Source organism: Kogia breviceps, chromosome 2, assembly GCF_026419965.1.
Source record: "Kogia breviceps isolate mKogBre1 chromosome 2, mKogBre1 haplotype 1, whole genome shotgun sequence".
Classification (NCBI taxonomy): Eukaryota; Metazoa; Chordata; class Mammalia; order Artiodactyla; family Physeteridae; genus Kogia; species Kogia breviceps.
Genome location: NC_081311.1, coordinates 60,458,165 through 60,481,645, shown reverse-complemented (window position 1 = coordinate 60,481,645; position 23,481 = coordinate 60,458,165). Strand labels below are relative to the sequence as shown.

Here is a 23,481-nt window from a genome sequence, read left to right as displayed (position 1 = left end):
GCCATGAACCAGACTTCCCTTGGACTTGCTGACCAAAGGACCACTATGTTTCTTGTTTATCTAAAGTTAGATACTTAATGCCAATGTACCTTTCAGAAAAATCAAGCCAAATGCTCTTTTGGATGGACTTCTGTCTGAATGGGCATAGTCAGAAATGTTACAACTTGTGAAAAATCTGGTTTTATTAAAATTTCATATTTAAACTCCCCAATTAACCAATAATTTTAAACATCTTTATTGAAGTATAATTGCTTTACAATGTTGTGTTAGTTCCTGCTGTATAACACACTGAATCAGTTATATACAGACATATATCTCCATATACCCTCCCTCTTGCATCTCCCTCCCGCCCTCCCTATCCCACCCCTCTAGGTGGTCACAAAGCACCGAGCTGATCTCCCTGTGCTATGTGGCTGCTTCACACTAGCTATCTACTAGCTATCTATTTTACATTTGGTAGTGTATACATGTCCATGCTACTCTCTCACTTCGTCCCAGTTTACCCTTCCCCCTCCCCATGTCCTCAAGTCCATTCTCTACATCTGCGTCTTTATTCCTGTCCTGCCCCTAGGTTCTTCAGAACCATGATTTTTTATGTGTTAGCATACAGTATTTGTTTTTCTCTTTCTGACTTACTTCACTCTATGTGACAGACTCTAGGTCCAACCACCTCACTACAAATAACTCAATTTGGTTTCTTTTTATGGCTGAGTAGTATTCCATTGTATGTGTGTGCCACATCTTCTTTATCCATTCATCTGCTGATGGACACTTCAGTTGCTTCCATGTCCTGGCTACTAAAAATAGAGCTGCAATGAACATTGTGGTATATGACTCTTTTTGAATTATTAACCAATAATTTATATTCTATATTTTGCTAAAAGTTATAATGGTTCCAAACAAAGGGTAGAAAAAACAAAAGATATTTGTGACCCTAATGGCAAAAAGTTCAGAAGACTCAGTTATCTCTTTCCAGAAATATCTGCCTACCATGGACTAAAACTTCAAACTGATGTTGGTCAAAAAACTGTTTTGAGTCAGTTGTTGCACATTTAACTGCAAAATTCTCCTGGATTTTTTGGTCACAATTCCTGCTCTCAGATGTAAAAGCAACTAAATTAATAATGATCACAACCAAGCATCCCTGTGACAAACCAAGTACTCAGACTTCATGAGACTGAAAAATGACTCTAGAAGCTTACTCAGAACTTAGGCATACTCATCCAACCATAAATAATCCATTGTATATCAGGACCAAGAAAACAACAAGGATAAGTGTTGGAAAAGTAATAGAGAATGGGACCTTCCACATCCTAGTTCTTTTTCTTTAGCAACTTACCTAAAACCTCTGAGTCAGAACTCTCTCACATTAGAGCATTTTATTAGTCTCTAAATGAATCCTCAGTTTCATTTTATTCAGAAATGAAAAACTTGGAGTCAGATAATAGGGTACACAGCTGATATAAAGAATCTATAGATTATTACATGTGATAATGGGACATATTAGGGAATGGGAAAATTTTAGTACTGGCTTTTCTTTTTTTAATAAATTTATTTATTTTTATTTTTGGCTGTGTTGGGTCTTTGTTGCTGCATGCGAGCTTTCTCTAGTTGTGGCGAGCGGAGGCTACTGTTCATTGCGGTGCGTAGGCTTCTCATTGCGGTGGCTTCTCTTGTTGTGGAGCACAGGATCTGGGCGCATGGGCTTCAGTAGTTGTGGCACATGGGCTCAGTAGTTGTGGCTCGTGGGCTCTAGAGCGCAGGCTCAGTAGTTGTGGTGCAGGGGCTTAGTAACTCCGTGGCACGTAGGATCTTCCCAGACCAGGGCTTGAACCCATGTCTCCTGCACTGGCAGGCAGATTCTCAACCACTGTGCCTCCAGGGAAGCCCCCTGGCTTTTATTAATAGAAAGAGTATGTTGCTAAATTTAGCTTTAATAGGCAATAGTTAATTCCATGAAAAACAGTTGGTTGTTTATTCTTTCAAAATGAAAATTTAGTGTTAGCTTTTCAGATAAATACTCAAAGTCTAAGTACATTTGAATAGTATCCAATCACATTAAATAGAGTTGTGCAGGCAAAAGGTTCAGAGAAACAGAATACCTAAACCAAGTAGTAGTTCTTTGAAACAAGCAAAACTAATCATACTTATCCTTTGTACTAACCCACATGCAAATAATGCAGCAACAAATTCTTTAGCATCAACCTGAATAACCAAACCACCTTAATATGGATCATTAACCTAATGATAGTGAGAAGAAACAAATTTGAAGTATTTACCTTCAGAGCACAAAAGATGCAGGAATCTCCCATGCATTTATGAGTTGTAAGCTGCCTAAAGCTACGTCGGAAGATGTCCAAGTGCCATAAAACCTGATGAAAAAGGGAAAATACTTCATTACTCTACAAAAAACCCCCATATAATTTCAATTTTAAGAAGTCAAGCAAACATTGGTAGACAATAGACATTGTTACTCCTAAGAGAAAAACTCATTCTAGTGTATTAAAAAAAAAAAGTCAAAAAAGGTGAGGTATCCAACCAGAGGGATAGATGACCATATTCTGCAAAAGACACTAATTTGAACATAAAGTAGGTCACACAGAGAAAATATGATACGAGATACATCAAATGTGATCCTAAAGAGGGAATTTATGGGTTAAAAACTGCGGAATAAGGATTTATTTTAATGGTCCACACAAGAAAACCATGAATATTTTAAAACATATTTAGAAGCTTGAATGGTAGTGTGGAATTCTGTCTTTGTTAGATTTCTCAATTTTTGGACCTTTCTGAGAGAGGTGTGACCTCCTTAAGTCAACAGAATAAAAAAAATAGTGGTTATATCAACAGTGATAAATCGGTTCATAGGGGGCAGAGTCAAGAGGGCATACTAGGAAGATGTGGAATTCACGTCTCCGCACAACTAGGGTACCTACCAGGCACCAGTGGGGTACCACGGACGCCTAAGGGAACAGGAGGAACCTCCAGCAACCAGGTAGGATGTGGGGCATGGGGGGAGTGAAGGGGGAAGTGAAGTGGAGACAGGAGGGGACAGGCATCCCTGAGGGGCGGCTGGGGAGGGGAAGGGATCCCACGCCTGAAGGGGGAAACTGGGTGACCATTGGGAGGGCAGAGGATCAAAAGGGAGCATGGCCAGGTTTTCCCTACCCACTTGGGCCCCTGGGAGCCTGCTGAGATCCCAGGTCTGATCCTCTGCCCACTGAGGCCCCCTACAGCCGCATGGGCCTGTGGGAGTGGGCAGGAGGAAAGGTGGAGCAAAAGTGAAGGCTGGACCATGGGGACTGGCAGCCCTGAGTGGTGGCTGGGGGAGGGGAGGAGTTGCTACACCCAGCAGGGCCCACCCATGGTTAGGGGTCCATCAGCAGCAGAAGGGACCCCGAGGGACACAATGGGGGAGGGGCACAAAGGAACAGAAGAGAACTGGGCCAGCACCTTCTCTGTCCACTTAGGCACCAGGGGGCCCTGTTGGGCTCCCAGGCCTAATCCTCTGCCCTCAGAGCCTCCCTCCTGCCGTGGAGAACCCAAGCCCCTCCCTTACACCCCCACCAAAGGCCCCACCTCTACACTCAGAGACCCCGTCCAACAGGCTGGGCCTAAACCCCACCCACACACCCTCACTAAGGGCCCTACCTCCAAACTCCAGAACTCCACACTTCAGAGGCCCTCCTTTCCACGTGCTGCCTCTCTCCTTCCCACGCAGGTCCTAAGCAGAGGCCCCGCCCCATGTTTAAACACTGCCCCACCAAGGCCCCACCCCCAAGGCCTTTTATGGCTGCGTGGGTTCTGGAGCCTAGGTCCTGCCCCACACCCAAATGTCACCCCCCCACTCACCTATATCCTGCCCCACCCTAAACTCCACCCCTGCCTAAGTTCCACCACCACCTAAACTCCGCCCCCATAGCCAAGGCTTTTCTTTTTTTTCTTTCTTTCTTTTTTCCTCTTTTAGATTGGGTTCTGTTTCACCTTGCTGATTCATTGTTGTTGATTCTTTTATATTTTTATTTCTCCTAATAAATTTTTTATTTTTTCTAATTTTATTTTATTCTTTATACTTTGTTATTATTCTCTCCTTTCGGCTTGTTCACCCCACCCCTTCTTTTTCTTCTTTTTTCTGTTGTGGTTTTATTTTACCTTGTTTCAGTTGTTTCAATTATAATTTTATTTTTCCTAAAATTTTTTATCTTTCTAATTTAATTTTATTTTCTACACTTTGTATTCTACTGCTCCTTTCTTTCCTTTTTTCTTTCCTTCCTTTCCTTTTTTTTTTTTTTTACCACACCATGAAGCTTGCGGGATCTTGGTTCCCAGGCCGGTGACAGGTCAGGCCCAACTTCCTGTGATGGGAGCTCTGAGTCCAAACCGCTGGACTAACAGAGAACCTCAGACCCCAGGGAATATTAATCAGAGTGAGGCCTCCCAGAGGTCCTAATCACAGCACCAAGACCCAGCTCTAATCCAACTGCCTGCAAACTCCAGTGCTGGATGTCTCAGGCCAAACAACCAGTAAGACAGGAATACAGCACCACCCATCAAAAAAAAAATCAAAGGACAAAAACATATGTTACAAACAATGGAGCAAGGTAAAAATTTACAAGACAAAATAAATGAAGATGAAATAGGTAACTTACCTGAAAAATAATTCAGAATGATAGTAAAGATAATCCAAAATCTTGGAAACAGAATGAAGAAAATACAAGAAACATTTAACAAGGATCTAGAAGAACTAAAGAGCAAACAAACAGTGATGAAAAACACAATTACTGAAATTAAAAATACTCTAGAAGTAATCAATAGCAGAATAATTGAGGCAGAAGAATGGATACGTGAGCTGGAAGATAAAATGGTGAAAATAACTGCCAGGGAGCAGAATAAAGAAACAAAAATGAAAAGAATTGAGGACAGTCTCAGACACCTCTGGGACAACATTAAATGCACCAACATTTGAATTATAGGGGTCCCAGAGGAAGAGAAAAAGAAAGGGTCTGAGAAAATATTTGAAAAGATTATAGTTGAAAACTTCCCTAACATGGGAAAGGAAATAGTCAATAAAGTCCAGGAAGCACAGAGAGTACCATATAGAATAAACCCAAAGAGAAACACGCAGAGACACATACTAATCAAACTGTCAAAAATTAAATACAAAGAAAAAATATTAAAAGCAGCAAGAGAAAAACAACAAATAACATACAAGGGAATCCCCGTAAGTTTAACAGCTGATCTTTCAGCAGAAACTCTACAAGCCAGAAGGGAGTGGCAGGACATGTTTAAAGTGATGAAAGGGAAAAACCTACAACCAAGATTATTCTACCCAGCAAGGATGTCATTCAGATTCAATGCAGAAATTAAAACCTTTACAGATAAGCAAAAGTAAGAGAATTCAGCACCACCAAACCAGCGTTACAACAAATGCTAAAGGAACTTCTCTAGGCAGGAAACATGAGAGAAGGAAAAGGCCTACAAAAACAAACACAAAACAATTAAGAAAATGGTAATAGGAACATACATATCAATAATTACCTTAAACGTAAATGGATTAAATGCCCCAACCAAAAGACATAGATGGGCTGAATGGATACAAAAACAAGACCCGTATATATGCTGTCTACAAGAGACCCACTTCAGACCTAGGGACACATATAGACTGAAGGTGAAGGGATGGAAAAAGATATTCCATGCAAATGGAAATCAAAAGAAAGCTGGAGTAGCAATTCTCATATGAGACAAAACAGACTTCAAAATAAAGACTATTACAAGAGACAAAGAAGGACACTACATAATGATCAAGGGATCAATCAAGAGGAAGATATAACAATTGTAAATATTTATGCTCCCAACATAGCAGCACCTCAATACAAAAGGCAAATGCTAACAGCCATAAAAAGGGAAATCAACAGTAACACAATCATAGTAGGGGACTTTAAAACCCCACTTTCACCAATGGACAGATCATCCAAAATGAAAATAAGTAAGGAAACACAAGTGTTAAGTGATACATTATACAAGATGGATTTACTTGATATTTATAGGACATTCCATCCAAAAACATTTTTCTCAAGTGCTCATGGAACATTCTCCAGGATAGATCATATCTTGGGTCACAAATCAAGCCTTGGTAAATTTAAGAAAACTGAAATTGTATCAAGTATCTATTTCAATCACAAAGCTACAAGACTAGATATCAATTACAGGAAAAAAACTAAAAAATACAAACACATGGAGGCTAAACAATATGCTACTAAATAACCAAGAGATCACTGAAGAAATCAAAGAGGAAATCAAAAAATACCTAGAAACAAATGACAATGAAAACATGACAACCCAAAAGCTATGGGATGCAGCAAAAGCAGTTCTAAGAGGGAAGTTTATAGCAATACAATCCTACCTCAAGAAAAAGAAAAATCTCAAATAAACAACCTAAGCTTATACCTAAAGCAATTAGAGAAAGAGGAACAACAACAACAAAAAAAACCCCAAAGTTAGCAGAAATCATAAAGATCAGATCAGAAATAAATGAAAAAGAAATGAAGGAAGCAATAGTAAAGATCAATAAAACTAAAAGCTGGTTCTTTGAGAAGATAAACAAAATTAATAAACCATTAGCCAGACTGATCAAGAAAAAAAGGGAGAAGACTCAAACCAACAGAATTAGAAATTAAAAACCAGAAGCAACAACTGACACTGCAGAAATACAAAGGATCATGAGAGATTACTACAAACAACTATATGCCAATAAAACGGACAACCCAGAAGAAATGGACAAATTCTTAGAAAAGCACAACCTTCCGAGAATGACCCAGAAAGAAATAGAAAATATAAGCAGACCAATCACAAGCACTGAAATTGAGACTGTGATTAAAAATCTTCCAACAGGGCTTCCCTGGTGGCGCAGTGGTTGAGAATCCGCCTGCCGATGCAGGAGACACGGGTTCGTGCCCTGGTCCGGGAAGATCCCACATGCCGCGGAGCAACTAAGCCCGTGAGCCATGGCCACTAGGCCTGCGCGTCCGGAGCCTGTGCTCCGCAATGGGAGAGGCCACAACAGTGAGAGGCCCGAATACCGCAAAAAAAAAAAATCTTCCAACAAACAAAAGCCCAGGGCCAGACAGCTTCACAGGCGAATTCTATCAAACATTTAGAGAAGAGCTAACACCTATCCTTCTCAAACTCTTCCAAAATACAGCAGAGGGAGGAACATTTCCAAACTCATTCTACAAGTCCACCATACCCTGATACCAAAACCAGACAAAGATGTCACTAAAAAAGAAAACTACAGGCCAGTATCTCTGATGAACATAGATGCAAAAAGCCTCAACAAAATACTAACAAACAGAATCCAACAGCACATTAAAAGGATCATACACCATGATCAAGTGGGGTTTATTCCAGGAATGCAAGGATTCTTCAATATATGCAAATCAATCAATGTGATACACCATATTAACAAACTGAAGGAGAAAAACCATATGATCATCTCTGTAGATGCAGAAAAAGCTTTTGACAAAATTCAACACCCATTTATGATAAAAACTCTCCAGAAAGTAGGCATAGAGGGAACCTACCTCAACATAATAAAGGCCGTATATGACAAACCCACAACCAACATCGTTCTCAATGGTGAAAAACTAAAACCATTTCCTCTAAGATCAGGAACAAGACAAAGTTGCCCACTCTCACCACTCTTATTCAACATAGTTTTGGAAGTTTTAGCCATAGCAATCAGAGAAGAAAAAGAAATAAAGGGAATCCAAATGGGAAAAGAAGTAAAACTGTCACTGTTTGCAGGTGACATGATACTATACATAGAGAATCCTAAAGATGCTACCAGAAAACTACTAGAGCTAATCAATGAATTTGGTAGAGTAGCAGGTACAAAATTAATGCACTGAAGTCTCTTGCATTCCTATAGACTAATGATGAAAAATCTGAAAGAGAAATTAAGGAAACACTCCCATTTACCACTGCAACAAAAAGAATCAAATACCTAGGAATAAATAAAATACCTAGGAATAAATACCTAAGGAGGCAAAAGACCTGTATGCAGAAAACTATAAGACACTGATGAAAGAAATTAAAGACGATACAAACAGATGGAGAGATATACCACATTCTTGGATTGGAAGAATCAACACAGTGAAAATGACTATACTACCCAAAGCAATCTACAGATTCAATGCAATCCCTATCAAACCACCAATGGCATTTTCCACAGAACTAGAACAAAAAATTGCACAATTTGTATGGAAACATAAAAGACCCTGAATAGACAAAGCAATCTTGAGAAAGAAAATCGGAGCTGGAGAATCAGGCTTCTGAACTTCAGACTATGCTACAAAGCTACAGTAATCAAGATGGTATGGTACTGGCACAAAACCAGAAATATAGATCAATGAAGCAGGATAGAAAGCCCAGAGATAAACCCACGCACATATGGTCACCTCATCTTTGATAAAGGAGGGAAGGATATACAGTGGAGAAAAGACGGCCTCTTCAATAAGTGGTGCTGGGAAAACTGGACAGCTACATGTAAAAGAATTAAATTAGAACAATCCCTAACACCATATACAAAAATAAACTGAAAATGGATTAAAGATCTAAATGTAAGGCCAGACACTATAAAACTCTTAGAGGAAAACATAGGCAGAACACTCTGTGACATAAATCACAGCAAGATCCTTTTTGACCCACCTCCTAGATAAACAGAAATAGAAACAAAAATAAAATGGGACCTAATGAAACTTAAAAGCTTTTGCACAGCAAAGGAAACCATAAACAAGACCAAAAGACAACCCTCAGAATGGGAGAAAATATTTGCAAACAAAGCAACCGCCAAAGGATTAATCTCCAAAATATACAAGCAGCTCATGCAGCTCAATATCAAAAAAACCCAACCCAAAAATGGGCAGAAGACCTAAATAGACATTTCTCCAAATAAGATATACAGATTGCCAACAAACACATGAAAAGATGCTCAACATCACTAATTAGAGAAATGCAAATCAAAACTACAATGAGATATCATCTCACACCAGTCAGAATGGCCATCATCAAAATATCTGCAAACAATAAATGCTGGAGGGGGTGTGGAGAAAAGGGAACTCTCTTGCAGTGTTGGTGGGAACATAAATTGATACAGCCACTAAGGAGAACACTATGAAGGTTCCTTAAAAAAGTAAAAATAGAACTACCATATGACTCAGCAATCCCACTACTGGGCATATACCCTGAAAACCATAATTCAAAAAGAGTCGGGCTTCCCTGGTGGCGCAGTGGTTGAGAGTCCGCCTGCCGATGCAGGGGACGCGGGTTCGTGCCCCAGTCCGGGAAGATGCCACATGCCGCGGAGCGGCTGGGCCCGTGAGCCATGGCCACTGAGCCTGCGCGTCTGGAGCCTGTGCTCCACAACGGGAGAGGCCACAACAGTGAGAGGCCCACGTACAGCAAAAAAAAGAGTCATGTACCACAATGTTCAGTGCACCACTATTTACAATAGCCAGGACATGGAAGTAACCTAAGTGTCCATCGACAGATGAATGGATAAAGAAGATGTGTCACATATATACAATGGAATATTAGCCATGAAAAGAGACAAAATTGAGTTATTTGTAGAGAGGTGGATGGACCTAGAGTCTGTCATACAGAGTGAAATAAGTCAGAAAGAGAAAGACAAATACTGAATGCTAACACATATATATGGAATCTAAAAAAAAAAAAAAATTGGTTCCAATGAACCTAGGGGCAGGACAGGAATAAAGACACAGACATAGAGAATGGACTTGAGGACACATGGATGAGGAAGGGTAAGTGGGACGTAGTGAGAGAGCGGCATGGACATATATACACTACCAAATGTAAAATAGCTAGTGGAAAGCAGCTGCCTAGTACAGGGAGATTAGCTCGGTGCTTTGCGACCACCTAGAGGGGCGGGATAAGGAGGGTGGGAGGGAGACGCAAGAGGGAGGGGATATGGTGATATACGTATGCATATAACTGATTCACTTTGTTATACAGCAGAAACTAACACACATTGTAAAGGAATTATACTCCAATAAAGATGTTTAAAAAAAAATCTGTTCACAGTATGTAACCTTGATACAATTGATGAGAATAACACTTTACTTCTATGGTATTCCTCTCAAAAACCCATAACGCCAATCTAATCATGAGGAGCATATCAGACAAATTGCAATAGTGGGAAATCCTACGAAATACTTGACTAGTACCCTTCAAAATTGTCAAGATCATCAAAAACAAGGAAATTGTGTGAAACTCTCACAGCCAAAAAGAGCCTAAGGAGACAGGAGAAGTAAATGTAAATGTAGTATCCTGGATGGGATCCTGGAATACAAAAAGACACTTCATAAAAAAAACTCACAAAATCTGAATAAACTATGAGTTCAGTTGAAAAAGAAATGGTGTAATATATAGCATAAATGCCTTAGGAAGCTCCTCTTATCTGGAAAACATTTAAATAGCACCATATATGAAAAGGCACTACTTTTGGAGCACCAGATTATAGCACACCTCTGGGGCTTCTTCATACCTAGGTGTCTATAGATATATATTTCCAAAAGTTCTTTGAAACACATTATACTCCCAAATAAGCAATGCCTTTTTATAATAAATGTAATGGGTTCAATACATCTGTGGTGAACACAGCTTTCATACCAAATGTTAGAATATTAGCTCATTGAAACAGTTATTTTCAGCTTGTAACATGATTATAATAGGTACTCCAAAACTATCAATGTCTTCAAGTATAAATATAGAAATAGGTATGTGTGTGTGTAAGTTATATGTTCTATATGACACTGGAAATTAGAACAGAAATTTGTAAATATTATTGCTTAGACTGACAATAAAAATAGAATATATAGAAAAAAACAGAATTATAAAAACAGGACTATGGCCGGATAGGAGGTAAACACACACACATCTATATCAACACCCTTTTTTACCTTCTTCTAAATTACAAAAGTATTATTAGTTTATTCAAAGTGACTCAAAAAGCTAATATGCAGAGGAAAAAAAGCCTAACCAAACACCCACCCCCAGTGCAACTGCATACAATTTGTGGTAGTAGCGAAGGTACTTAAACTCTTTCTATAGTTTGACAGCATAGAATTTTTGAATTTTTGACTCTTTGACAGCATAGAATTTTTTGTTTTCAAATAAAAATTTGAAAACAGAGTATGGAAATTTTATTACATAAATAATCTTGACAAAGAAATTTTGTCATTTGCAACATGGATGGACTTGGAGGTTATTATGCTAAGTGAAATAAATCAGACAGAGAAAGACAAATACTGTATGATATCACTTATATGTGGAATCTAAACAATAAAATAAACTAGTGAATACAACAAAAAGGAAACAGACTCACAGATATAGAGAACAAACTAGTGGCTACCAGTGAGGAGAGGGAAGGTGGGGGGCAAGATAGGGGTAGGAGATTAAGAGGTACAAATTAGGGGCTTCCCCTGGTGGCGCAGTGGTTGAGAATCCGCCTGCCAATGCAGGGGACATGGGTTCGTGCCCCGGTCCGGGAAGATCCCACATGCTGCGGAGCGGCTGCGCTCCGCAACGGGAGAGGCCACAACAGTGTGAGGCCCGCATACCGGAAAAAAAAAAAAGAGGTACAAATTATTCTGTATAAAAGAAGTAAGCTACAAGGATATACTGTACAACACAGGAAATACAGTCAATATTTTATAATAACTATAAATGGAGTATAACCTTTAAAAATTGTGAATCACTATGTTGTACACCTGTAACCTATATAATATTGTACATCAACTTTACCTCAATTTTTTAAGAAGACATTTTTATACTACTGAGAAGACTAAACATGGACTGGGTATTAGATAATATTAATAATTTTAGCTAAACTTTTTAGGTGTGATAAAGTCATTGAGATTATGGTTTTTTTCATGTCCTTATGTACTAGAGAAATACATTGAGGTATTTAAACATCACATGATGCTTGGGAGTAGCTTAAAATAATTCAGCAAAAAAGGGGGCCAGTGAATGAACTAAGACTGGTAAATATTAATCATTGTTGAGCCTGGTTGATGTGTACATGAAGACTCATAATACAAAATAAATAAGTAAATAAATAAATAAGCTTGACAAGATTCTTGTACTACATATGAGGAAATTAAAATACTATTACCTGTACGAGGTCACAAGGCTAGTCTAAAGAAAGGCTAAAACTAGAAACCAGGTCTCCTAAGTCCAGTGCTTTTTATACCAAATATGTTGTCTTTTTTTTCTCTCATAACAACTTATTTTCTCATACATCTGAGGTGTAAAGCTAATATTTTACCCAAGCATAATTATCTTGGGTGGCAAATTTCATTTACTTTTACTGTGAAGAGGAGAAAAAAGGGGAAAGTAATCACTTTAAAGTTACACCAAGGGGGATGAACCAAACACACTATGGCCCTGATTGGGCAGGGCAGGCAGACAGACAGGAAGCTTTGGGATTCTGAGACAGCTAAAGTGGCAAGCAAGACAAAAAAGGGAAAATTTAGAGTAGATAATCACCTTAGAGGAATTTATTTTCTATCAGCTCTGTGCAAGCATATCTGACCATATCTCACTGCAGGAGAGCTCAGAGGAAGGAGATGAAGAAGTGTACAAAGACTGGACCCCGATCAGAACGTGTGCTAAGAGCCTGAATATTATGAGACAAGAATAACATACTTGATTCATTTAAATTAAGTTCAAAAACAAGCAAAACTAATCTATGGTTAGTGGTTACACTTCAATAGTGTTTACCCTTGGGGAGTGGTTAGTGACTGCAAGAGAGCGCAAGGGAGTCTTCTGGAAGCTGGAAATCAGCTCTTTTTTAATCTGGGTGCTGTTTACATGGTTGTGATCAGTTTTGAAAGTTGAATTGTATAATTATGATGCATGCATTTTCCTGTATGTATATTATACATCAATAAAAAGTAAAAAAGAATATTAAAAAAAAGAATAACATACCTGAGAATCTTTCACTTGTGGAAAGAATTTTGCTTTCTATACTAGAGGAAAGCAACTAGGGTGATGAGACACCTTCGTCTCAAATGGAAAAAAAGGAAACAGTAGAGACTGATCAGGAAAAAAGTCAATAAACAAGTAGTAAGATCATCTAGTCCATGTACCTCCCTTTAGACAGCTAAGTAGTAGTAGTTACAGTTATTATTTCTACTATCATTATTACTCTCCTCTTTTACAAATGAGGTAATTGAGACTGAAAGAGATAAAGTGACTTGCCTACGATCACAGAGATTAACTTAAAAAATGATCTTAGGCTGCTGACCTCAAACAGAGACTATCAAGTATTAGATTTAAAAGAGTAATCAGAAATACAGCATCAGCAAGTGAAAGTCAAAGTTCACCAAAAAGAAAGAAATTATCCTTACCTGCAAGGCACTGTTGAGGAAGCAGCTGTTTTGTCCTGGCTCATTGCTGAGGCCTTTGCTGGGGGCTATGGAGGTAGAGCTTCGAGGAGCAAACATCCCTTGGACACTACCACGGCCCCCTGAAAAATAATTTCTCTTCCAAGACATTATTGTTCACATTTAGCCTGAAAACACAAAGGAAGTTTTGTATCTTTGGGGGAGGGAGTTTCTGTCTGCTGAAGTCCTTAATATAAAAAGAATCCAGAATTTAACAAATTTATGTTGAAAGATTTTGAATTTACAATATTTCAAACATCATATATGCAGCTCAAGAAACTCAGGTATCCTTAGATCCACATGACAGAGCTGTCCTCTACTTGCTCCAAGCAATGCCCAAAATGTAACATGGCACAGGATTAATTCAAACAGAGAAATCCTTCCTTCGATTTTTCTTGAACTGCCTCCATAAAACCCTGGTGAAGTGGCTGTACTCCTCAACTCCAACAGAATCCAGGATCAGGGTAGGATGTGTTCTTTAGGCTTGTTTATAATGCTTCTTGTGGATTGAAGAATTTTCCAACTGGAAGGAGAGGCAGACAGATAAGCAAGAATCCAACGCAACCCTCCTCGCCTTCTATTGCCTCGTCCCATCATCCTCTGAAGTAAAAACCCAAGTTCTAAGCAACTGACATAGATTCCACAAAGCTAAGAAGCTTGTTTGAAATAAATGGAGTTTCTGTTGTTGTTGTTCTGCTGCTGTTTTTTAATATGCCCCAAACATTTTCTAGTATTCCATCCAGAACTTCAGAAAGTCTCTTCTCTTTTCCTCTGTGACTAGACTAGCCAGCTGTGCCAGAGAGCTTTAAAGAAAGAAAAAAAACAATCAAAAGCTTGCGTCATTTAATGACTCTACTAGCTTTGTGCGCTTCTGCCAAGATCAGCGTTGCCTCACCTCTCACTAAAACTTGAAACCGAGGCAAACAATGCTCACCACCCCACCCCCGCAAAGAAATCCTAACAACAACAAAACGGAGAAACACTCAAACCAAAGAGGTGGGGAGAAAAAGGTGTGCGCAGCTTTACTCTCATAGGAGCCTTCTCCCAAATTTTCTAGGAGGAGAAGAAAGTTGTCCTGGACAAAAATAAGAACTGAATGCAAACTTTCCAAAATCAGGCTAAGAAAAAAGTTACCAAGTAAACACACACCAAACTAGAAAATGAAAGTTTGTTTTGGATGTTGTGAGTACAGAAAATTTTCAAGGTATTTTACATGCTCATGGCTATAAAAGCCTATTTAAAGGTGGAAGGGGCATGTTATCAGTCTGGGCTCTGAGTAAAGATGTCCCATCCCAAAGAAACCCTCACGGTGAGTAAACCATATGTCCTTAACATCCAGTCCAAAAGAACTAAATTTTCTGACCTGTTTGTTTGTATGTTACATTTTTTGCCAGAGGATCAGAGAGATAATTTGGGTTACAAATCACTTAATCCTCAGATTATATCCAAGGCGTTCACAATCAGAGGACATCAATTGACCAACATTAATTTTCAACTAATTAAAATGCCAGTGAGGCAACAACCCTTCCTTCCTTGGAAGGAAATGCTTCTAATATTCACCTTTAAGTTTTCCTATAAGGCTGCCAGGTCCACAGAAGGAAAAAATTAAGAATGTTAAATATTAAATTTGGTTTCTAACAGTTTCCCAAGCTTCTCCCTTCCTTCCCACCATCATATGGATGACCTAAAAAAGCAAAACTGCTATAACATCTTAATCATTCTTGGCTCACCTAGCACTATCCATAGTGTGTTCAGTGGAAAAGCTGAGGCACAGGAACATTAAACGGTTGCACAAACTGTTCTTTCCCTTCTCTAAATTCCCAGACTATTTATAATCTACAGGTCACAGTTAAAGTATTAGATTATACATTATAGTGTCATATTATTCTGTATTTGTTTTTATTAATCTCTATTTGTTTTATATGGTGCCAGTCATATATCCTGACTATGACTGTATGAAATGAAATACTAACTAGTGTCAGACATGCGCTAAACAATACCTATATTCTTTACTTAATCTTCATAACAGCCCTATCATGTAGGTATTAATAGTTCCGTTTCACAGAAGAGTAAAGGGAGGCTTAAAGACATTAACTTGCCCAAATCAAAGCTGGTTAAGTGGCAGAGCTAGAATTGTTTGACTACTTACTGTGACTTAATTATGCATTTTATTATACTATTTCAAAAGCTCCTAACACAGTGCTAGTCTAGTCATAAGTAGGCACTCAATAAACACTGCCTGATGATTAGCATATAGCACCAGGCAGGACCCCATGTCTCCTACACAGACTACAAGACCCTCAACCCTCTACACACACCCCATACACACCCCACTAAGCAACTTCCAACAAGCCATGCAGCATTCCTTCAGCTCAACTGCTGCAAAGGAATGACAAATACCAACCCTCCACTTCGCTTAAAGCCAAAAGGACTTGGCAGGCAGGTAGGGTTTCCAGTATCCACATTAGGAGCTCACTGAAACTCAGCCTGCCCTATGATACACACCCTTGAGTTCAGGGAGCAAAGGGAAAAAAAGCAGTAGCAGAATAAAAGATTCTCAGGCTCTGAATGGCAGCATTATGTAGGGTAAGGCAAAAAGCTCTCACACTTGAGCTAGGTGTGTCAGAAACCAGAGGTGAGAGCCAAAAAGAACAAAGCCAAGAGTGGTAATAACAAAGGGTCCAAGAAATAATGATGACAAAATATTTCACTTAAATTACAGGTCTAGCACCAAACAATATAATCCATCTACTAAAGATACATGAGAAAATAAAGAGTTCTACCTACATGGCTCTAACAACATAGTTTTTAAAAGAAAAAGAACGTCCTAGGCAATACCAGAGTATTTTAGGGGTAAAAGAGCATAATGTCTGCAACCCACTCTGAAATGGTCCAGGAAAAAACAAAAAAAAATGTGTGTGTATGCGTGTATACTTATGTATATATGGAGAGAGAAGGAGAGAGAAAATAGTAAAGCAAATATAGCAAAATGTTAATAAATAAATCTGGCTCAAGGGTATATGAAAATTCTTTGTTCCATTTCTTGCAACTTGTTTGCAAGTTTTAAATTATTTTTTTAAGTTGAAAAGGAATTGACATCTGCAAATAATAAAAGAATTTAAAATTATGTAAGAATTACCTTGTACTATACGCAGTATTAGTAACAATGCAAAATCATGACTAAAATCATTAAGCTGGTAGATAATAACCATGCCAGGGGCTTCCCTGGTGGCGCAGTGGTTAGGAATCCGCCTGCCAATGCGGGGGACACAGGTTCGAGCCCTGGTTCGGGAAGATCCCACATGCTGCAGAGCAGCTAGGCCCAGGCGCTACAACTACTGAGCCTGCACTCTAGGGCCCGCAAGCCACAGCTACTGAGCCCATGCACCACAACTACTGAAGCCTGCACGCCTAGAGCCCATGCTCCACAACAGGAGAGGCCACCGGTCAACACAACTACAGAAAGCCCACATGCAGCAACAAAGACCCAACACAGCCAAAAATAAATAAATTAAATAAATAAAATTTAAAAATAAAATAAAATAACCATGCCAGATGATATTGGCAATCCCAAACTAAAAATAAAAGAAAGAAAAAGAAAAATACAAAAATGTATAGATATGAGGACAAATTAAAAGGAAATAAAGCTTGAATCCTATTTCTATGACAAGGAAAGGTCGAAACACAGTATAAGTTCAAGTTGTTGTCAGGAGTAAGTGATGTAGAGTAATTGTGATATTATTAAGAGGACTAGGACTAGACTTGGAGTTGGAAAAACATGGGTTCAAATTCTACATTTTTACTACTTTATGTAATCCCAAATAACTTAGGTGTCCTTAACTTTGTTTTCTGGGTCTATGGAATGGTGGCACAATACCTATTTCACACAGTGACTGACATTTAATGTGATAGGTATGTGAAAGCAAGTTTTCAAAACAAAGAATTAATAATGAGTTCACTGAATGAGTGAATTGCTGAGCCTAAAAACTGAAAAGTAAATTTCTGTTTGGGGACCTCAGGATACTAGAAAGTTGTAAGCCAGCAGGAATAAGTCTTCTAATTGTATAAAAAGAACAATAGGCCTCACATAGAACAAGGTACATGTCAGTATGATTTAGCTATGTGCTTGAAGAAACATTTGAATTTTACAATTATTTTAAAAATACAAAGTTTAACATAAAAACGTAAACAACTGAGTCTATTACAAGGAATAGGGTAACATTTTAGAAGGTCTGCAAACACTGACCATGTTCAACTGATCAATGATTCAAATGGAAAAGCCATGAAGAGTATCTCAGTTTCTAATGAAGGAACAGTAGCCCCATCACTAGTGATTAAAGTCAAAAGTAACCCAAACAATAAGAAGTCAAACTGTACAAAATTGAGATATCCCAACAGTTTCCAGAAAATTTGCCCACATTTCTGCTTCTGTTATTCTATATAGCAGTTTACTTATAATTTACTGAAGAATCTATACTTGCACTGATAAATCAACAGGCAATTACCTCAATTCCTTGGTACACTCCACATGTCAATAATTACAAACTATATCCATAGTATCTTCTTGCTTATTATGAGGATATCAATGTCTGGCATATAGTAACTGCTATATAAATTATTGTTATTGTTATTATTACCATTCAAACATTCCCTTCTCATGAGCTCTTTTCCCTTTAAAGATAACCATATAGATATCCTATATTCTTTAAAAAACCAGTTAACAGCAAAGACCACCTTGAACTTATTAAATCCTTACGCCTACTGTCCTAAATTTTTTTCAATCTTTCACTGCTAAACGTCTCTGTAAAATAATTTACAACTGCTGCTTCTCCTTGCTCATCATTAATCTCTTCAGAACATGGTACTGTTCCTTTATTCCACCACCACAATTTTACTTCATGGAACATTTGCCTTCTAAAGAAATCTCCTAATTTCAAAACCCACTGGCTTTTTCCATATGCCTCATTCTTCTTAACTTTTCTGCAGCGCCTAACACTGGCTGCCTGATGTAACACAATCGTGAATTCATAGGGTGAATTAGTAAGAAAATAAAAGAATGACAAAAATGAGAGAATGACAAATGAACACTGGTTCTCCTACTGCTCTGACAGTCCATTTTCTCTCTCTTTTGTTGTTTTCTTAAAAGTAAGCATTCCGGAACTTTCCTGGTGGTGCAGTGGTTAAGAATCTTCCTGCCAATGCAGGGGACATGGGTTCAAGCCCTGGTCTGGGAAGAGCCTACATGCCACGGAGCAACAAAGCCCGTGAGCCACAACTACTGAGCCCACGTGCCGCAACTACTGAAGCCTGCGTGCCTAGAGCCCTTGCTCTGTGACAAGAGAAGCCACTGCAATGAGAAGCCTGTGAACTGCAACGCCACAACGAGAGAAAGCCTGCGTGCACCAACGAAACCCAACGCAGCCAAAAAAAAAAAAAAAAAAAAAACTAAAAAACTAAACATTCCCTAAAGTTAAAATTAGACCTTCTTGCTCTTATCTAGAGTACTTCCCATGAGTGTTCTCATCCCCTTTTCCATCAGAACTTCAACCATAACTTCTGGTTTGATAAATCACAAATCTTATGAACTCTGAAACCAAATTACCAACTATGTGCACATTGTCCCACTTTCAAAACAAGTTTAACATGTCCAAATCTGAAGTCACTGCCTTCCCCCCAAAAACAGTCCCTCCTCTTTATCCCCCATTTTTAAAAATGTATTTATTTATTTATTTATTTATTTTACTAATGGCATTGAGGCAGGAGATAGATGGGCCCCAGGCTGGGCAGCTGGAGTTGTCCCCTGTGGACAGATACTCCAAAATAGCAGACACGAGAGAAGAGCTGAGCACTGCCCAGATAAAAGATAGAGACAACATAGTTCTCTTTCTTGAGGTCAGGAAGACCTTCCTGACTATACATGCACAGAAAAGCTCTTTGGAGGTCAAAAGGGAGTGGGCATCACCTCATAGTAAGAGAGGTCAACCTACCTATAGGTCGCTTCACTAGAATCCATCTTGGCTAAGAGATGTGTGTGCACACATGGGAGGACCCTGACATATACCAAATATGGACTCAAAACCAGGCAAAGCAAGATGACTGGCCAAAGGAAACTTGGAAGAAATGCCCCATATAAGTGATTCAAACTACCACAAGGTGGGCTTCCCTCGTGGTACAGTAGTTTAGAATCTGCCTACCAATGCAGGGGACACAAGTTCAAGCTCTGGTCCGGGAAGATCCCACGTGCCGCAGTGCAACTAAGCCCGTATGCCACAACTACTGAGACTGCACTCTAGAGCCTGTGAGCCACTACTGAAGCCTATGCACTACAACTACTGAAGCCCATGTGCCACAGAGCCCGTGCTCTGCAACAAGAGAAGCCACCGCAATGAGAAGCCCACTCACCGCAACGAAGAGTAGCCCCCGCTTGCCGCAAGTAGAGAAAGCCCATGTGCAGCAAGGAAGACCCAACGCAGCAATAAATAAATAAATAAATAAATAAATAAATAACACAAGGGTGCAACTCTCTCTGAGCCTGCCTGTGTGTCTATCCACACGTACTCTTTTTCTTCCTAATAAACACTTTACTTGTTTCACTACTTTCCATCTCTATGTGGAAATTCATTTCTACGCAGCTGACAGGCCATGGCCTTGTGACTGGCCACTGGTCCCTGGTGGTCCAGTGGTTAGGATTCGGCACTCTCACTGCCACGGCCTGACTTCAATCTCTGGCCAGAAACCAAAATCCTGCTTCAAGCCCCTGCAGGCCGAGGCCGCCAGAGATCTGCATCTCCAATTATCCAGGTTCTAAACCTCAGTAGTCTCTGACTCCTTCCTATCCTTCTCCCCCTTCCCCATCCACATCATAAAGGCTTTTCAATTCTCCCTTCAAAATCTCTTACATTGATCCTTCTTTTTCACTTCCAGTGTCATCACCTAGTTTACACCACAATTACCTCCCATTTAGAATACTACAATACAAAAGTCTTTCTGGCCTCCTGTCTCTTGCTATTCCAATTCATTTATAAATTAGTTTTTTTAAAACTAATATTTCTCTTTAACATACCTCATTACTTATTTGTGATTTCACACAAAAAAGTGGAAAGTTTGAATCATTCCTTAGCAGTAGAACAATGTCAGCTACTCAGCCAAAAGAGGTTTTCAGTAGGATCACTCCTACCTTTTCAGGTCCCCCCAAAAGCAAAGATGTCTACTCTTACTACCCCTATTCAATATCATACTGAAAGTCCTAGCCTGTTTAATAAGGCAAGAAAAAGAAGTTTAAAAAACATAGATTATAATGGAAGAAATAAAAACCGTCTTTATAGACAATGATGTTCTACCCTTGAAAATCCCAAGAAACCTACCAAAAAAACTCTAAGAACTAATAAGTGAAGTCAGTAAGATCGCAGAATACAAAGTCCAATTTTTTTAAAAAAATCATTTGTGTTTCTATATACTAGCAATGAACATTGGAAACTAAAATTCTTTCAAATTACTACTTAAAATAATACCATAAAATATAAAATACTTAGATATAAATGTAATTATATATGTATATATGATCTGTATCCTGAAAACTACAAAACTGAAGTAAGTGGATAGGCATGCCATGTTTGTAAACTGGGCATCTCAGTTTTGTTAAGGTGTCAATTCACTCCAAACTGATCCATAGATTCAATGCAATTTCAAATCAAAATCCCAGCAAGATTTCTTTTGGTAGAAATTGACTAGCTGATTCTAAAAGTTATATGGAGGCAAAGGAATTAATTTTTCTTTAATATTTATTTATTTGGCTGCATAGGGTCTTAGTTGCAGCACATGGAATGTTCGTTGCAGCATGCAGGATCTTTAGTTGCAGCATGCAGGATCTTTTAATTGCGGCATGCAGGATCTTTAGTTGTGGCATGCGGGATCTTTTTAGTTAGCATGCGAACTCTTAGTTAGTTGCAGCATGGGGGATCCAGTTCTCTGACCAGGGATCGAAACCGGGCCCCCTACATTGGAAGTGCAGAGTCTTAGCCACTGGACCACCAGGTAAGTCCCGAGGCAAAGGAATTATAATAGCCAAATGAATTGTGAAACAGAAGAAAAATGTTGGAACACTCAGTGGTCAACACCATGTGGTATTGGTGAAAAGACAAATACATACATCACTGGAACAAAATAGAGAGCCCAGAAACAGGCCTACACAAATACTGTCAACCGATTTTCAATAAACGTGCAAAGGCAATGCAATGGAGAAAGGATGGTATTTTCAATAAATAATGTTGGAACAACTGGACACACATATTCAAAAAACTGAACCTTGACCCATACCTTATATCTCATACAAAAATAACTCAAAATGGATTATAGTCCTAAATGGAAAACCTAAAACTACAAAAATTCTAGAAGAAGACAGATGAAAATTTTGTGACCTTTGGTTAAGCAAAGATTCCTTAGATAGAACAACAAAAGCACAACCCATAAAAGAAAAAAAGAATTATAGAATTGGACTTCATCATAATTAAGAGGTACTATTCTTTGAAAGACACTGTTAAGAGAATGAAAAGACAACCCAAGGATGAAAAGAAAATATTTTCAAATCACATACTGGATAAATGACTCGTATCCAAAATATACATAGAATACTCTAAACTTAATAAGAAAAAATATAGATTTCTCTTAAGTGGACAAAAGATTTGAACAGATACTTCACTCAAGAAAATACACAGGACTTCCCTGGTGGCACAGTGGTTGAGAATCTGCCTGCCAATGCAGGGGACACAGGTTTGTGCCCTGATCCGGGAAGATCCCACATGCCACGGAGCAACTAAGCCCATGCGCCACAACTACTGAGTCTGTGCTGTAGAGCCTGCGAGCCACAACTACTGACCCCACGAGCCACAACTACTGAAACCCACGAGCCAAGAGCCTGTGCTACACAAGAGAGTCACCCCAATGAGAAGCCCACGCATCGCAACATAGAGTAGCCCCCCCCACTCGCTGCAACTAGAGGAAGCCCATGTGCAGCAACAAAGACCTAACACAGCCAAAAATAAATAAATTAAATAAATAAATTTTTTAAAAAATACACAGATAGCAAATAAACATATAAAAAGATATTCAATATTAGTAGTCTTTAGGGAAATGGAATTAAAACCACACTACATGCCTACTAAAATAGCTAAAAACAAAACCAAAAATATTTAAAACCTGACAATAACAAAGGCTAATAAGGAAGTATCAGAGCGACTGGAAGTCTCCTAAATTGCTGATAGAAATGCAAAATGACACTGTTGGCAATTACATATAATGTTAAATATATTTTTACCATCTGACCTAGCAATCCCATTCCTAGGTATTTTACCCAAAAGAAATGAAAGCTTATGCCACATAAAACTCTTTACACAAATGTTTATAGTGGCTTTACACATAATCACCAAAAACTGGAAACAAGCCAAATGTTCTTCAACTAGTAAATGGTACATACATACATTAAACTCAACAATAAAAAGGAAAGAATACTGACATACACAAAAATATGGATTAATCTCAAATGTACTATGATGAGACTCAAAAGGCTATATTACTATATGATTTCACTTTTATGACATCTTGGAAAAGTCAAAATTAAAATTCAAAAGGCAATAGACCAGTGTTTCCAGAAGTTGTGGGTGACAGTAGGGGTTGATTGCAAAGGGGCAGTACCAGGGTGATTAAATTGTTACATATCTTGATTGTGCTAGTAGTTATACTACCTCTATGCATCTAGCAAAACTCAGAACTCTATACCAACAAGATTGTGGTATTTTAATATATATTTTGGTAATTTTATATAGACTACCAAAGATTCTAAAAAACACTTTTTAAAGCATATTTTAAAGTGTCAATTAAAAAAACAAAAACCTTTCCCAGGTCCCTCCTGAAGAACAATGTCCAAACTTCTCAGTCTGATTCTTAATAACATAATCTGACCTTAATTTATATTTTATATTTATCTCTTTTTATCTCACTACATAAAACTTCTCCCCCCAGG

At 38.6% G+C, this 23,481-nt stretch overlaps 1 protein-coding gene across 19 annotated transcripts in view; it reads right to left on the bottom strand.

The window, feature by feature from the left end:
• USP54 (ubiquitin specific peptidase 54) overlaps positions 1-23,481 on the bottom strand; it is a 151,433-nt gene that overhangs the window by 58,523 nt on the left and 69,429 nt on the right. For 17 of the 19 annotated variants that reach the window (XR_010838929.1, XR_010838930.1, XR_010838934.1 and 14 more), the window contains exons 2-3: positions 13,428-14,266; positions 2,280-2,372 (exon numbers count right to left, since the gene is read on the bottom strand). Coding sequence is in view for 13 of the 19 variants with exons in the window: in XM_059054182.2 (XP_058910165.1) it covers positions 2,280-2,372; positions 13,428-13,574 (240 nt within the window). In the remaining 6 variants the exon portion in view is untranslated. Of the gene's footprint in view, positions 1-2,279; positions 2,373-12,564; positions 12,695-13,427; positions 14,267-23,481 lie in introns of those variants that run through there. The other 2 variants (XM_067025386.1, XM_059054183.2) reach the window with 2 other exon arrangements.